This window comes from Lepidochelys kempii, chromosome 4 (genome assembly GCF_965140285.1).
Source record: "Lepidochelys kempii isolate rLepKem1 chromosome 4, rLepKem1.hap1, whole genome shotgun sequence".
NCBI classification, from domain to species: domain Eukaryota; kingdom Metazoa; phylum Chordata; order Testudines; family Cheloniidae; genus Lepidochelys; species Lepidochelys kempii.
The window spans coordinates 16,562,121-16,579,144 of NC_136383.1; the positions used below are offsets into that span (position 1 = coordinate 16,562,121).

At 43.6% G+C, this 17,024-nt stretch overlaps 1 protein-coding gene across 11 annotated transcripts in view; it reads right to left on the reverse strand.

Moving 5' to 3' along the window:
- The window catches only part of SEC31A (SEC31 homolog A, COPII component), a 69,737-nt gene that overhangs the window by 35,106 nt on the left and 17,607 nt on the right, over positions 1–17,024 (reverse strand). For all 11 annotated transcript variants that reach the window (XM_073340520.2, XM_073340522.2, XM_073340521.2 and 8 more), the window contains 9 exons: positions 16,120–16,219; positions 13,671–13,832; positions 13,338–13,490; positions 10,936–11,163; positions 10,195–10,269; positions 6,113–6,163; positions 3,626–3,703; positions 2,282–2,348; positions 1,023–1,201 (listed from right to left, as the gene is read on the reverse strand). In XM_073340520.2, the coding sequence (XP_073196621.1) occupies positions 1,023–1,201; positions 2,282–2,348; positions 3,626–3,703; positions 6,113–6,163; positions 10,195–10,269; positions 10,936–11,163; positions 13,338–13,490; positions 13,671–13,832; positions 16,120–16,219 (1,093 nt within the window). The remainder of the gene's footprint in view (positions 1–1,022; positions 1,202–2,281; positions 2,349–3,625; positions 3,704–6,112; positions 6,164–10,194; positions 10,270–10,935; positions 11,164–13,337; positions 13,491–13,670; positions 13,833–16,119; positions 16,220–17,024) is intronic.

Sequence of the window (17,024 nt, forward strand, 5' to 3'; positions counted from 1 at the left end):
AATCATATCATAGGGAATGGTCAGTAAAGACTCGCTTAGAGACCATGTGTTAGTGCTGATCATGCTTTGCAGCCTTAAGCCCTGAGCCAGAAAAATACTTGAGCAATCTGCTCAACTTTAAGCACAGGAGCAGTCCCATTTGAAGCCACTGCTCCCCGTTAAGCATGTGATTAAGTGCTTTGCTAATTCGGGACCTTAGCATGGGGATAAAAACCTGCTATTTTTAATGTTGCCTCCTCCTACTGCACGGTTAAATGCCGTTCCATGACAAAGGAACAGTGAGAAGCAAAAGCTGAAATACGCGGTCAGTTTCAAAACGCCAACTTTGGTAACAGAATGTCTTGATGGCTGCTCCTCTTGCATGCACCTTCTGCTGACGCTCTGACGTAAGAGACTGGCAGGGGGCAAAGAACTGAAGGAGCATTGCCAACAAGGCAGAAGCTGAAAAGCAGATATAACCAGATGTCCATATCACACTGTCTCATAGATGTCGTGTGATTAGATTAGTCCTGCTATTCTTAGATAACCTTTGTACACAATAGAGCAAAACATCAGCAAAAATGTCTCCTCCAACTGACTGGACAGAAAGTAACATAATAAGTGCTGCAGCTGGAGTAAGTACAGTACTTGCTAAAGATACCAGATAAGACACTGCACATACACTAAACACTGAGTTTTTAGATACTAGATATTTATCCTTGCTCATCAGCGAGGATGCTTTTTACTCAATGTGATCAACAAATGTTAGAAGGATGGGGAGAGAGAGTAGAAATAAGAGTAAAAGCTGCTCTTCATCCCAGCTGATAAGCCTGTTCTCTGCTTAACAATATACAAAACAGAAAAACACCCTTTCACTCACAGATCCAATGAATGAATTTACCCTACCTTCAATTCTCCTAGAAACAAATGTACAAAGATAGCAAGGAAAGTCGTATGTCACCAGAACATAAACAGTTTCAGGAGTCTGCTGAAAGCCTATACACACAAATTTTGTTTTAGTTTTCAGTTGAAAAGCTACATACCCTGGTAATTTTGCTCTGCATCTTAACAAAATACTTTTTCTGCGTCCTCAACAGCAGCTCTTGTCCACCTGCTATGGCCAATATGATGGCATCAGCCATGCGATTATCATGTAAGCAGAGATCAACCGCACTTTCAAAGTTACCAGTCAGCAAAGCCTGGGTAATCAAACCATCAACATCTGCAACAGGAAGAATAATTTAGTTTTGAAACAATTTTACTGCTTCAAAATAAAATAGGCATTAAACATACAGTTATATAGGTGAGTCAAGTAGCAGTTTCTCTCACTCCATGATGCTGGGCTGTTTTCTTCTTAAAGACCTTGATTCAGGAAAAAAATTAAGCACATATTTAAGTTCATTGCTATTCAAGACAACACTTTCGTATGTGCTTAAGTGCTGCCCTCAATAGGATGGATTTCCTGAATCAAGGCCAAAGAGCCTGTAGCATTATCACCTTGTACTATGATCCCAAGAAATCTCAAATCCACTTCGTCAGGCCAAACAAGAACTTGGATAAGAGATCTCCAAGAATTACGTACTTTAGTGTCATAGGAAGTACTGCTGGTATTTCACTAGGCAGCGCTCTTTCTTCTGAGTCAGTACTGAAACTATGACCCAATGTATTTTGTCGGGGATGAACATAAGAATGGCCATACTGGGTCAGACCAAAGGTCCATCCATCCCAGTATCCTGTCTGCTGACAGTGGCCAATGCCAGGTGCCCCAGAGGGATGCTTGAAGTGTTATCTTGTGGATGAGATATACAAGGAAGGCCTTGAACTTCGGTGGTCGCTAAAGATCCCCAGGGAATGTTGGTAACAATGAAGTGTTAACACCCATGTCCCGACCAAATCTGAACTCTGGTAACAATAGGCTGTCTACTAAACCCTTCCTCTAGTTTCGGTGTCAACTGGTACAGGATCCTTCCTAACAGTCTGTCCTAAACTGTTGTGTAGAGTTGCTATATGCAGTTAAAAAGGTGTCAAACTACCCAGAGATGGATGCATTGTAGTGATGGGGAAAGCAATCCCTGTGTAATTCCTTACTTTTCCTAACACAGGTGTTGTAGTACTTTGAGACTGTTGGGTGAAAGCTAATATAGAAGTGAAAATAATTGAAATGCGAGTAAATAACAGACTCTCTGACATTCCCTAGGCAGAAGGCTCCATATAAAGAGAATTTAGGTAATACTACAGTTGTGATAGCTCAATAAGTAAAAATATTTGCAAGTACCATGAAATCAATATAAACAGGTTTTACCTCCACTGACAGAGATGTTAAACGTTTCTTTTCCAGGTGTCAGATCTTCAGACTCCTCTTTTGTTCTCTATTAGAGAGGAAAAGTGCAGTTTTTCAGCCTATGCAAAGATATGGCTAAATAAATCCATGTTTGAAGACATACACCTTATATTGGAGGGCATGGTATGCTTTCTTACTGCCATTCCCCAAGAGGCTACTAACTTAGAATTAAAGAGCATTGTTATGCTCTGTGTTTCTACACAATGCCATTAACTTCTCCTGGCACCTGCACAAAGCAAATCTCTGGGCACTGTGGAAAAGCCCTGAGTGTACCTAGTGATCTACCTAGCAATGTAAATGCACAAACACCACTGCTGACAGATCACTGGTGAGCATTATTAAAACTAGATGCAATTAGGGGAAAAACACTTCAAAAACGTCAGGGTTCACCTCACTGGGAAGAGGCTCATTTAAGTACATTGGCAAGTATTTAGACATTGCGAGCAATTACAAGCCTTGGGATTTCCATGCATGAATGCACAGAATAATAATAATAAAAAAAAACCCCAGAAACTTTCGGTAATCAATCCGCACAGTCCCACTGTGAGGACTGCAGATGATAACATCCTCGTTTTACAGAGAGGGAAACCAAAAAGTTACGTCACCTGCTCAAGGTGTCAGGGTGAGTCAATGTCCAAGCATCTAATTGCTCCAGCATGATGCATCAGGTTGGTATGTACTGCTTTTTAAATAAGCAAATATTTTTTCCCCACAAAAAGGTTGCTCTGTATGTTAATGCTATCTAGCTAACATTTAACTTTACTGCACAGAGATCTGGTGCGTGATCCTGCAAAGTCCTGGGCACCCTGGCTCAATCCTGCAAAGCATTTAACACATACTTGCTCTGGGCATTGAAATGAGACCACTCACACACTGAAAATTAAGCACATGCTTAAAAATGCTATACTGGATAAGGGCCAGAGCATTCAGCAGCCTCTACAACAGAACCCTTTATGATCTTTCACTTAAAAAAAACCCCTCAAGTATCTCAAATCCAATGTGAAAATCTATGCACGACGTGTTAATTTTTTAATTTAAAATAAAATTCATATAGAAATGTGTACTACCCAGTGTGAGTCTCCTTCGAACATGAGTTCTCAACCTTTTCATTGTGTGGACCAAACCTGAGCAGAGAAACTGTTGAATGACTACCTCCCATCTCATTTGCCATTGTGCAAATATGCACAGGTACAATACACACACAAAGAGAACATTAGAAAGACGCACCAGAAAGGAAATGAGCTGTTAAGGCAGTGGGTAAGTGTGTGATAACCTAACATAGTTAATACAGAAGCCAACGCTTACCTTTCCCAAGAACGGCTCTTCAGTAGCGTGGCTATCTTCTTCATCACTTTGTACTGATTGGTCAGATTCTTTAAGAGCCTTTTGCAGAGAATGGAAGATGACATTTGGAAAAAGTTAGCAGGACGGGGAGGGGGTGAGAGAGAGAGAGAGAGAGACACTCAGCTGTGAAGAACACAGATTAAAAGGAACACGAGCCCAACAATATACAAAGCGAGTCTGCCAAGAGCAGAACTCCTTTTGCAGAAATGTAAATGTCTTCACTTCCTCGGTTTTTCCCACTAACTAGAGCCACACTTAGGCCACATCCACACTACAACAGCACAGCTACAGCGCTGCAGATTCGCCATGGTAGCTGCTGTAGGGTAGATGCTTCCTACGCCGACAGAAGGGTTTTTTCCACTGATGCAGACAATCCGCCTCTCTGAGAGATGGTAGCTATGCTGATGGAAGAATTCCTTCATTTACAGTGGGGGTTAGGTCGACCTAACTACTTTGCACAGGGCACAGAGTTCTTCATAGCCCTGAGCAATGCAGCTAGGTCAATATAATTTGTAGGTGTAGACCAGGCCACAGGTTTCAAATTAGCCATCTGAACACATGTAGCCACTTTTTTTTAATTTGACACTAATTGACGGTAGCCAAAAGAGCACGTGCACTATGATGAAACGAAGAGCATTTGTAACAGACTCTGACAAAGGAGAGAGTGTGAGGGAGAGAATGTAGGGCGAGGGTATATTTCACTATCACTTTAGACCATTAAAAAGAAAAAAAATATGCATATTCAATGCAAGCCATTCTTACAAGAAAGCTGTGGGAATCTCAGATTCAGTCCCACATGCTGAAAATTAAACCATTAGGCCAAATCCTTCTCTGTAATGCAGACAGGTATGCTAGGGGAGAAGTACGGCAAGGCGCTGCAGGGGAAGCCCTAATCAGCTCCTGCCACCCCAGCCCCAGTCAGGGGGAGTGGGTTGGGGCTGGGCCACTACTTAGGACTGTCCTGGAAGCTGGCCACACCTGCCAGCCTCATTAACAGGGGCTAAAAGCTTGAGAGGAAGTGAGTTCGGGGGGACGGTGGTGGAGACCAGGAGGGGAGAGTATGCACAGAAGGAGCCAGGAGCCTGTTGGGACTGAGGCCTGTGCTAAGCCAAACCTGTAAATGCTCTGTAAATAATTGGAGCTGGTTGGGGGGGACCGGACACAGGAATAAAGAGCACAGGTGTTGCACCAGCTTGAAGTGGTCCTGACTCATTGGGGAGAGGGGCCAGGAGGCTGACCCCAGCAGGGCACGGTGAGCACCACGTTACAAGAAGGGCCTAGCTTCCAGACCGACTGGTGCACCATATTCACTCTGGGAAGAGTAGGCAGCCCCCTCAATCCGTATCCAGCAATGTACAGCACACACTAGCCAGGGCCACAAACTGCTCCTCTTGACAGGAGCAAAGCATGCTGCCTGGCAGTGTATTCTCTACCTTCTCCCACCCCTACAATCCTGGACCTGGACAGCCCCTAGATTATTGCTGTGGTGAGAGCTCCCTTCCCCAGCTTCCTCATTCCATATGATAAGGGCAGGATTCTCCCTACTGTCTGTCTCCAGAGTGATGAGCACTTAAATGTCACAGATTATATTTCTCCCTGGAACTACCATTAGTGTGAATTACTACTTTAATTAGATTTAACCAGAGGTCACAGCACTTTGTTTTAGCAATTGTTTAAGGGAAGGTAGAAATTGCAATATAAGTAGTGATTGCCTACAAAAACATGACTTGCTGAGAATGTGGGGCTGCAGAGAGAAAGAGAGAAGAGGAGCTGTTTATTTCTGGGCTAGCTAAGAAGGTTATTTACTCTGTGCTTTCCAAGCCATTGTGGTTCTCCTAAGACCAGAGGAGGGAGAGGACATCACAGAAGTCCTTTACTCTCCCCCCACCCCAAATATTGAAAAAGATTTCTTTTTAAATCCATTTTTTATTTTAAAATGATAAAAAACCAGGGTGGCTCTTCCCCCAACACGTTGCAATTCTTTTTGTTAATGATCCAGAGGCTGCAGAGATTGCCTGACAACAGAAAGGATATGGCACCTTTCTACACCCATAGACAACATAAACATTGTAATGGACACTACAAAAGGATTAAAAAAGCAACCAATATGGAGGAACAAAGAAACCCTACAAGACAAGTGTCAAGATTAATTTCTCTCCCTGTAGACAGAGATCCTAAAACAAACACACCATTAACTGCTAACTTGGTGATGAGAAATAAACTAACTAATGATATTCACACAATTCTAGAGCCAGAGATTTCAGGGATTTTTTTTCATATGAACTTTCGCATTTTATGTGGAAATTGTAAATTTGCAACATTCTCATAATCTGAGTCATTCATATGTTCTGGTACAACTACTGAGTTAAAAGAGAAATTATTCTTACCTGGCACATTTTTGTTATATTAATATGGCAAAAAAGATTTTTGTTGTTTTTGTTTGCTTACCTCCTCTAGTTTGCCATCTACAAGACTCTCTTTATTCAGAGCTGAAGTAATCTACAAAATAAATAAGATTTATTAGAGAAGTGGTTTTCTCTCTTACTTTAGGGTATGTAGCAAATGTTAACATCTCGCAGGTCACCATAAGTTGGAGATGAAGAGAAGGCCCTGATTGCATGAGAGTTGAAACCATGCTAGAATGTTGCCCTGATCATTGTGAAGAGGAATTTACTTTGAGACCCATGCTAACCAAACCATGATGGAACTGACCACTTCTAAAGGTTAAAATCTTCTTGGATTTTAGCTTTCTGGGGGCAGAGACTGCGTCTTCCGTTGTGTTGCACAATAGGGCCCCAATCCTGATTGGGGCTTCTGAGTTCTAGTGTAGTAATAAAATAATAATGTTATAACACAGCTCTCAGGGGGAAAAATATCCCTGTCTATAGTGATTAGAGAAACTGGGTTTTGTTAGGATTGTTTCAACCACAGCAGGACAATGTGTCAGGGTAGGATTTTCAAACAGGCGGAAGAGTTCAGACACCTACCTCTCATTGACTTTCAATGTGAAGTGGGTGTCTAAATCCTTTAGGTCCCTTTGAAAATCCCAACCTAATGTATACATAAAGAGTTAAAATACAGACTGGAAAAGCATTAGTCTAGCAGCTGGACAGGATGACTTTTCTAATACCACTAATCTCATCTGATTACTTCTAGTTCTACAGGTTGAATAGTATCCCTAAAGGCTGTTCTAGTCTGGAAATTTAGCTTAATGCACAGGGTTTTTTCTAGACTCTCATTTTTATTTACTTTACTGTAAATACAGCAATGAAAAGTGATATTCCAGAAGTTCCCTTGTGTTGGCCAGAGTGCCAGACCAAAAAATAATAAAATAAATCCGCATGCTACTAGAAGCTTATTTTGGCAAACTGACACCAATTGCTCTTTTTATATTAGGGATAAGGTAAGGAACCTAAAAATGTTAAAGAATAAATTGAGATTCACTGTTTTTTGTTGTCAAGATGTCATTAACTCTAAAATTAGTCAGTCATTCTGTATTTTTTCAACTCAATAGATAACACGGATTCAGTTTAAAGTGCAATTCTTTGCTGAAAACTAGCTATTTTTCAGACATACTTAAGTTTGGAGGTGCTACTGATTACAAAAATGAGTAAAGTGTTTGAACCAATTTAGTCAAAATTAAAGGAAAACAAACTAGACATTTCCTAATAGATGCAACACTGTTCTACTGAAAAAGGTGAAAAACACAGCACTGCAAGATAAAGTAGATGGCTTGAAAAGTAAGCTCAGAAAAGTTCGACCAGAACACCCAGTCAAAAAGGGATCCTGGTGGCTCCGGTCAGGACAGCTGCCCGGGCCGTTGACTGTCCAGTTGGTGGTGTCGGGGCTGGCAGGCTCCCTGCTAGCCTCTGCGCTTCGTGGTTTCCGGGAAAGAGCTGGCATGTCCCCCTTCCGGCTCCTACATGCAGGTGCAGCCAGGGGGCTCCACATGCTAACCTTGCACTCCAACCCCGTGCCCCAGCCCAGAACCTCGTCCCGCACCATGAACCCCTCATTTCTGGCCCCACCCCAGAACCTGCACCCCCCAGCCCAGAGCCCGTACCTCCTCTCACACCCCAACCTCCTGCCTCTGCCCGGAGCTCCCTCCTATACTCCGAATCCCTCGGCTCCAACCCTCAGCCAGGAGCCCGCTCCTGCACCACAAACCCCTCATCACTGGCCCCACCCCAGAGCTCGCACCCCCAGCCAGAGCCCTCACCCCCTCCCACACCCCAGCCCCCTGAGCCAGCCTGGTGAAAATGAGCGACTGAGGGAGGGTGGGGAGAGCAAGCAACAGAGGGAGGGGAGGATGGAGTGAGCAGGGCCTCGGAGAAGGGGCTGGGCAAGTGTGTTCAGTTTTGTGCAAGCAGAAAGTTGGCAGCCCTAACATCAGATTTCAAGGATTCATGTAAGCAGAGACACAGAAAATACTATGAAGATGCAGAGCATTGACACAGAAAACTCATTTTCTATTTCAAAGCACATCAATTCACCTAAAAGATCAATCAAGTCCCATACCACCACACTTACATACACCACTAAATTCCTTACCATTAACACTTATAGACATTTTTGAACTGTCACCTAATCAAAGTACAGGTCTGAGGGTCTGAAGTGCCTTGCTGTCTTCTTGATGACAGGCACCAGACACCAATTTTAAACATGAATGAAATGAATGAAAAACTGTGGGTCTGTAGACTTACCCCTGTATCCTATTTAGGCGACGGTTGTTTCTGGAGACCAGATTTAACTCTGTCACTCCAAGATAAGGATGTTTTTCTTGGTTAGAAAGAGGTGAACTGTACCCAAACAGTGCAAATTGCTAGTTCAAGAGGTGGAGAAAACATCTATCTTTCTGAATGTAAATGGCTTTGATTGATGGCGGGGGGGGGGGGTATTTTTTTGGTGGGGGAGGGGAGGAAGGGGGGTTTCTGTTTCCTAAAAATTATTACCACCCAGATCCAAAAAAAGGATTAATCTTCGTATTTTATGCTAATCTAACACTGAAAAGAGGGTTTAGTTTTTTTAACTATGTACTATACATGTGTAATTGCATTGAATTGCATCTCCACATACATGAGTAATTCCTATTAACAGGGAAAAAATGATGTTCGGATTTTCAAAGCAGTCTAGAGGATAAGACACACATTTATTAAACTGAATAGATGTATCTAAATCCTGCCAACCGCTTTTAAATATTTAACCTGAGTGTCTACAACAAGAGGAGAATCTATACCTTAAAAAATATTGCTACTGCCCTAGAAAGCTCCAGACAGAACTGTCTCCATGGTCTCGTCAGGTGTTTTGTATCTAGACAAAAATTTCACAGATGCTGTGGTTTTTCTGGACCTTCTTGAACAATGAGCACACTGCTGGTGCTTAAATAATAAGTCTTCAAGTTAGTGGTATTTAAATAACCTGAGGGTACTGTTCATAGCAGTGGTCACCAACCGATCGATCGATCGCAAGCTCCGGTGGTGCAGTGTGGTTGCCGCTAAGGCAGGCTCCCCGCCGACTCTGGCCCCACCCTGCTCCCGGAAGTGGCCAGCGCAGCCCTGGAGAGGTGGGACAGGTGTCTCTCTCTGCGCACTGCTCCTGCCTGCAAACACCACTCCTGCAGCTCCCATTGGCCAGGAGTGCTGCGGGGGCAGAGCTTGCAGAGAGGGGCAGTGTGCAGAGCCACGTGCCCCCTCCACAGGGACCGCAGGGGCGTGTAGGCCCCTTCCGAGAGCACTGTGGGGCCAGGGTAGGCAGGGAGCCTGCCTTAGCCTCACTGCACCAGTTGCTGACTGGGAGCCACCAGAGGTAAGTGCTGCCCAGCAGGAGGCCACACCCAGCCCCCTCCTGGAGCCAGCGCCCCATACCCCCTCCTGCACCCCAAACCCCTGCCCCACCCCTGACCTCCTTCCCAGAGCCAGCACCCTATACCTCCTCCTGCACCCAAACTCCCTCCTAGAGCTTGCATCCCCACCCCCTCCTGCATCCCAACCCCCTGCCCCAGGCTTAGCCCAGAGCCCCCTCCCACACTGCAAACCCCTCGGCCCCAGCCCAAAGCCTGCACCCCCTCCCGAACCCCAACCCCCTACCCCAGCCTGGTGAAAGTGCATGAGGGTGGGGGAGAGTGAGGGACGGGGCGGGGGATGGAGTGAGTGGGGCAGGGCCACGGGGAAGAGGCGGTTAGGTCCTGGATTGCCCTTAGATTCAAAAAGTGATCTTGGGCATAAAAAGGTTGGAGACCACTAGTTTATAGGATAGTAATTGAATTACAGTAGTTAACATAGGATAATAACTGCATCCTGGGATAATACAACTTTAACTGAGTTATCAGGAAGCATCCTCAAGATACTACTACTCAGAAAAATGTTCTGTCCTCTCACATGCTCTGTTTTGTTACTGCCATTCCAACTCTCCATCTATATGCCAAATAATATAAGCTCCTCAAACTTCTGATCCTGTCTCTAATATTTTATATTTCCAAATATTCCTCAGTATAAATACTTAATAAATACACAACTTTCAAACAGATTTACCTTTTGCCCTAGGTCTTCCTTCCTGTACCCCAAAAGTTCAAGGTATTTGCCACGAGAATCTTCTTCAAAATTCACCTTAAAAAAAACCCAACAACTCACAGTCAAAAGAAGCATGTTTTGAATCCTAATTTCATTTTCCCCGTTGTAATTTCAACTGACATGCGTAATCATTTATTGGGAATCAATGATTAAGCAAAATGTGTTAAAAAGGGAGAACTTAATTGTGGACTCCGAGGACCTGGGCCTCTGAGTATAGCTATGCCTAGTAACTGGACCTCTTGAATTTCCATTTAGTTCTTATTCTGAAAATACAAAATGTCATAACTAATAACAGAAAGCCTATTATATTTTACCTTACCAAATACTAAAACTGAAATCTCTCATTACCTGGGCTAGTATAAAGACCTACCAACACTAGGCCAAATGGTGTCAAACCTTCCCCAGAATCTGTAGCTCTTTTGCTTCTGCTAGAACAGCTTTAAGAGCAGATACTAAAGCACACCTATTTCAAAGATTCCTTGGCCTGCCATCAGTAATCTCTTTTGACCATGTACATGGATTATTTGATACCATTTTCAGAATCTAATCTCATTCTACTGTACAAACTAGAAATTGCCTCATTATCTTTACACAGTGTCTTCTGTTGAAAATGTTTTACTATGCACTGAGAACCACTTTCAGTATTGGTTTTTAGAGGCTAGGGAATCCTTTAATAATTCAGAAACATCTGAAAAACATTACCTTTAAGAAAGACCACACATTTTTCTCAAAATCAGTCTGGGCAGCTTCTATTTTTTTCTGACAGTAGTTGAAGAAGCCTTCGGACTGCACAGCTTCTTGCAGCTGATCCGAACGTTTCAGAAACTCTTTCTCGGTGACAACTTGACTCACATACACGTGGTGCTGCTGCTGCTCAGCTCCTTGTTGATGAGACTTTATATTCTCAAATGTAACTAGCTTCCCTCCAAACTGTAATTTAATAAATAATGTACCAAATATTACATATATAACGTATTTATACAATGCACACACATTTATACACACACACACACTTTATATATTACTTACACACACATTTTCTCTCTTGATTCATTCTAATGCCCCAATCCTGCAAACACTTACACATGTGAGTAGTCCCACTGAACGCACTGAGACTACACACAAGAGTAAAGTTACTCATTTGCATAAACGTTTGTAGGATCACAGCCTCAGACTGAAAGCTCCCAGGAACATGGACAGTGTATTTGTACATCTCGCACAATAGGGCTCTAATCCTGATTGGGGCTTCTGGTGCTGCTACAACAGGGCTGGACAAACTTTTGGCCCAAGAGCCACATCTGGGTATGGAAATTGTATGGCGGGCCATGAATGCTCACAGAATTGGAGACTCAGGTAAGGGAGGGCGGGGAAGGGCTCCAGCTGGGAGTGTGGGCTCTGGGGTGGGGCTGGGAATGAGGGGTTCAGGGTGCAGAGGGTGCTCTGGGCTGGGACTGAGGGCAGGAGGGGGATCAGGGCTGGGGCATGGGAGAAGGGCAGGGGTGCAGGCTCCGTGTGACGCTTACCTCAAGCGGCTCCCAGAAGCAGTGGCATGTCCCCCCATCCAGCTCCTACACGGAGGCACGGCCAGGCAGCTCTGCGTGCTGCCCTGTCCACAGGTGCTGCCCCTGCAGCTCCCACTGGCCGCAGTTCCCGGCCAATGGGAGCTGCGGGGGCGGCGCGCGGAGCCCCCTGGCTGCCCCTACGCATAGGAGCCAGAGGAGGGACATGCCGCTGCTTCCAGGAGCCACGCGGAGCGGGGCAAGCCCTGTACCCTGCTCCCCGGTGGGAGCTCGAGGGCCGGATTAAAATGTCTGGAGGGCCAGATGTGACCCACCGGGCCGCAGTTTGCCCACCCCACTCCTTTGCTACAATATAATTGTTAAATAATTAAATTATGCATACACATATGGCATGGTAAGTGCTACCTGAAAATATGCCTAAAAATGTGCAACTCTACCTTAGACAGCACACAACTGGCAGATTAGAGCGACAGAAATAAAAGTGGCCAAGAAAAAACCAAGATTTGGATAATAGGAAAAGAAGAAAAAAAGAAGTTAACCAATTTGGCTCTAAATGAAGCCAGTATAATATAAAACAAAAAACCCACACAAATCCAAATTTCTCAGTTAGCTAATAGAGAACTAGGATGAGATAATGGGAATCAACATCCCAAAGTACAGTTAGAAGTATATATGAATTGTTTCCAAAACAACATGAATTATACCCTACTGGAGATGTCACTTTAACCTATGAATCAGATAACACTATGCTGAGACTAGATCAGTATTTTGGCACAGACATCTATTCTGAGTCAGGGTTCACTGAGAGAACAAAAACCTGGCATATTCTAGTTCTCAGTTTAAAACCCTGTAACTTAGAAGTAAGTGAACAATGTACTTATAGAACAGATGGCTCTGCTCTCAAAGTACAGTGGAACCTTGCTAAATCTCACTTGGTTAACCTGTGACTTCAATAATCCTTAAAAAAAAAAGAAAAAGTCAATAAACTTGGCATTCTCACCCTGCTTCTCAGCAAAGACTTAACAGCAGAGAGGTCTCATACACTTCAAAGGTGTTACTAAACATAGAGTGTATTTACTATGAAGGTTTCAGAGTAACAGCCGTGTTACACTTCATGGTAAAAAGAAAAGGAGTACTTGTGGCACCTTAGAGACTAACCAATTTATTTGAGCATAAGCTTTCGTGAGCTACAGCATATGCATCCGATGAAGTGAGCTATAGCTCACGAAAGCTTATGCTCAAATAAATTGGTTAGTCTCTAAGGTGCCACAAGTACTCCTTTTCTTTTTACCATGAAGTGTAGTTCATAACTGAAAACTAAAGTAGACATAGCAAACTATATTAACAAAGTGTATGATGATGCAGCACCTATAAAAATTATTCTGGAACGTATTTATTCGCTTGGCTACCAACTGCAAAACGCAGTACCCCACAGTGGACCTTCCAGTGATTATTGCAAATGAGTGAAGCTCTGTTGTAATGCAATATGGAACCCCTTCTACACTTCTTGCAGAGAATATATCAGAAACGTTATCGCAAAGTCAATTTTGCCACTCAGTAGCCTACAAAGGGCCTCTCACTTACTGAAAACGATGCACCCACAGGCCGTCGGACCCATTTGGGTGGCTTCTTTAATGGTAGAACAGTGCTCTGAGGAGTCGTCTGCTGTGGAAGCTGCAACGGAGGAAGGGGCTGTCCCGTGCCAAATGGATCAAGATTCCCAAAGGAGGATGAGAGCTTTAAAGAGAAAGAAACTGATTGCACATTTCCTGCAGTGTTCAATGTAAGATACATATTTGTACATGATAATTATTCAACAGTCTAGCGTACTACTTCGACTGTCAATGCTTCCGCCATTTTCAAATTTTGTCACATGGAACTAAGTATTTTCCTCTCTAACTTCACATTTTTCAATACCTTGTCTACCTGTTTCTGCCTCAAACCATCTGTGCTCCCTCCCATGATGGAGTAAATGCTGATCCGTCCATCAAAAGAAGCAGCTGAAAGGAGAGCAGGGTTTCTGGGACACCACTGAACGTCAAAGCACCACTGGGTATTTGTGGGAAGCTCATACAACACCTGTGCCAAAAGAGAGTTTGATGAAACAGTATTAACATAACAAACGACACTATAGACGCTAATGTGTCACTAAAGATCCTGTGTCCATACGATGGGCAACTACACTCTGAAACAGGATTATGGTGTCCTGCTTTAAAATCATCTCCATGGGACGAGAGCAAGGAGGGAGTAAAAACTGTGGCTAAAGGCTTTCAAGAGAAAAATGATGGTTTTGTGGTTAAGATGCTGGAATGCAACTCCGGAGATCTGGCTTCTGTGCCCACCTCTGCCACAGACATCCTGTGCAACCCTGGGCTAGTCACTTAGGGTACATTTTTCAGAAAACCCTAAGGGATTTAGGAGCCTAAATCCCATTGGAAATTATGCTAAGTTTCTCAGCTGAGAACCCTTGGCTTCCCACTTTGATTCAACAGAACCATGGTCTGCTGCCCATCAGGGCACAGCAGAAGGCTGGTTGCTTTGGCATGAGGGCATGATTGGAAGAATGAGGTATAGCTGAACCTTCAGAGAAGCCTGTTTACTTATGCTGACTTTCACCATTGTTTTGTGCAGTTTTGGGTCTTTTTGCATTATGGCAACATCCATAGGAAGGTGTTAGGGCACATTTCAAACAGCTAAAGAAAATATATTCATATTTTAAAACTATGTTTCCATGACTCAATGAGTTTCTCTTGTGTCATATAGCAACTATGGGAGCCCTCTGGTGGGCAAAAACCTACCTCTTTACTTCCCATAGATTTTAATCAAAGATTCAAGTCTACTGAATAAAGAATCCCCACCCTTTTAAAAAGTTGTTCAGTTAAAAACCTGGAAGGAATGTAATTATTAAAGCTTCTATTAATTTTCCATCAGTACAATCAGACATTAATTCTTACCACTTCTACAGCAAATACAAAATAGTGTCTGGCTGAAAATGCCTTGTAGCTTAAAAAAAAAAGTGGGGGGAGGGGAGACATATAAATTCCCATCCAACAAAGCAGTGAAACATACTTAACTTCAGTGGGACTACGCACCTGCTTAACTTTAAGCATGTGATTAAGTGCTTTGCCAAATCAGAGCCATAAAGATGTAGGAACAAAAACATCTGTATTAGAGTAGGGTACTGCCATTTAAACGGTAGAGTAAGAAATGACACAATCAATTCTAATTTGATTTCTCCCCCAAATCAGAGTTCTCATGTGTAACTCTGAAGGGATGAAATCAAGTCAAAAACCCATAGCCAGGAAGCCTCAACACCTTCAAAAACGCCTTCCTTAGAGTAGGGGCAAAGAAAGCAGGACCTCTCAAATACCCTACTCTGTTGGGACCAAAGGAGGTAGTGAGCAGGTGTGTGGTCTACAAAGGTTTTCACATGTGCAAGGGAAAGGGTTCAGGGTTCCCACATGCAGGGGTGAAAGTAGGCCGGTACAGCGCACCAGTAAGAAGTGGCTGCCTTACCGGCTCGTACACAGCTGACGTTAAAGTGCTGCCACGGCAGTGCTTTAACGTCGCTGCCCCTTTTGCACCCCCCCAGGGCCGCTGATGGGGTGGGGGAGGACAGCTGCCCCGGAGCCCAGCAATTTAAAAGGGGCCAGGGCTCCTGGCCACCGCCACCGCTACCGCAGCAGCGCCCAGAGCCCTGGGCCCTTTAAATTGCTGCCACAGCCCAGTGCAGCATTGGCTGACGCCCAGCCCCGCCCCTTCCACCCAAGACTGGCCCCCGTACCGGTAAGTATTTTATCTCACTTCCACCCTTGCCCATATGTATCACCGGACTCCAGATTTTTGACTCATGATTTCTTTGGGTTGCAAAGAACAGCAGGTGTGTCAAAAAACACACCTCAAGGAAACCATGGACAAAAAACCAAGAGCCCATAGACAGGTACACTTCACAAAGCTACTTTTAGCAGAGGCAGATGAAATGAATAAAACTGAACTGACAGTGTCCCTTCAGTGAACCCTAAGAGTGAGCAGGTGACAAGTCTTGTCCTGTCCTGGTTTATAATATATATGACTGACAGTAGCAGCTAACACTCGCAGGTTTTAAAGAGGTCACCTTTGTATAAGACTGACCCAATTTTTCTCAGTTGGGTTGCGTGTACAAAATGTTTGGGATCAGAGAACATAGTTTTGGTATGAAGGGGAAAATTGTAAAACAAATATTAACGACTCTTAAAAAAATATTTTGCTCACATCACTGTGTCATCTATGTACAAAGTTGGTATGTTCTCCACAACTCTCCACAACAAATGTAATGCAAAGAATCTTTCTCTGTTTATGACCTTTAAAAATGGGTTGCATACAATACCTCCCCTGTATTAGGGTTAGAGCAGAGAATCTTAGCATCCTTTCCACAGCTGAGTAACAGCTCAGGATCTGCCATACTCCAAGCAATGGTCAAAATACCCCTGTGTGAAAAGCCACAGTAAGAAAATATTAATATAAATGCATGATGATTAACGAGGCACTTTCATTAGCACGCATCTAGATTACCTGGCCACTTCATCATTAAATGCCAAGTCCCTCGCCACCCCCATTATGCTGAGAGAATAGAGAAGGTGCTGCCAACATTTGTTTTATTGGAATAGATTTTTTCCACTTTCCGCACAAGGAGTCATGACAGTGTAGCCACAGACTTAGGGCACAATCCAGCAAAGTACCTGAAAGCCAAATACTATATCAATTGATAAAAAACATGGATATCAAAAGGTAGATTGGGGAATAAAATATCGCACTAATACCTGACTCGGAAAATTGCAGGATAAGAACTGTGAATAATACTTGTGGCAATCTTCTTTTTATTACTAAAGGGTTAACATTAGCAGAGTCAACATCGGCATTTTCAGGGAGTGCTTGCAACACAGTGTTTTGCTGCCCTCCATCCTCAGATGCAGTAAACTCCTGTCCACCATTTTCACACCACTGTACACCAGGTCAGCCAAAAGGTTTTAGGGGAGCGTTAGTGAAAGGATTCACTAGAATACACCCCAAATTTACGCAACTCGTTTTGGATTAGAAAGCATGTATTAGTGTTTGTATGGGTGGGGGATCTTTAGATTCCCCAACCCCTCCGGCAGAAGTAGAGCCCAGCTGCTTCTTCCTTTGCACCCTTGCAATTGGTTTAGATATGTTTAAGTTTTTGAGACTTTCTTCTCAAAGGAAACAGCTAGAAACATACTGTACTTTACAAAAAAAAAATTAAAGCTAGAAACC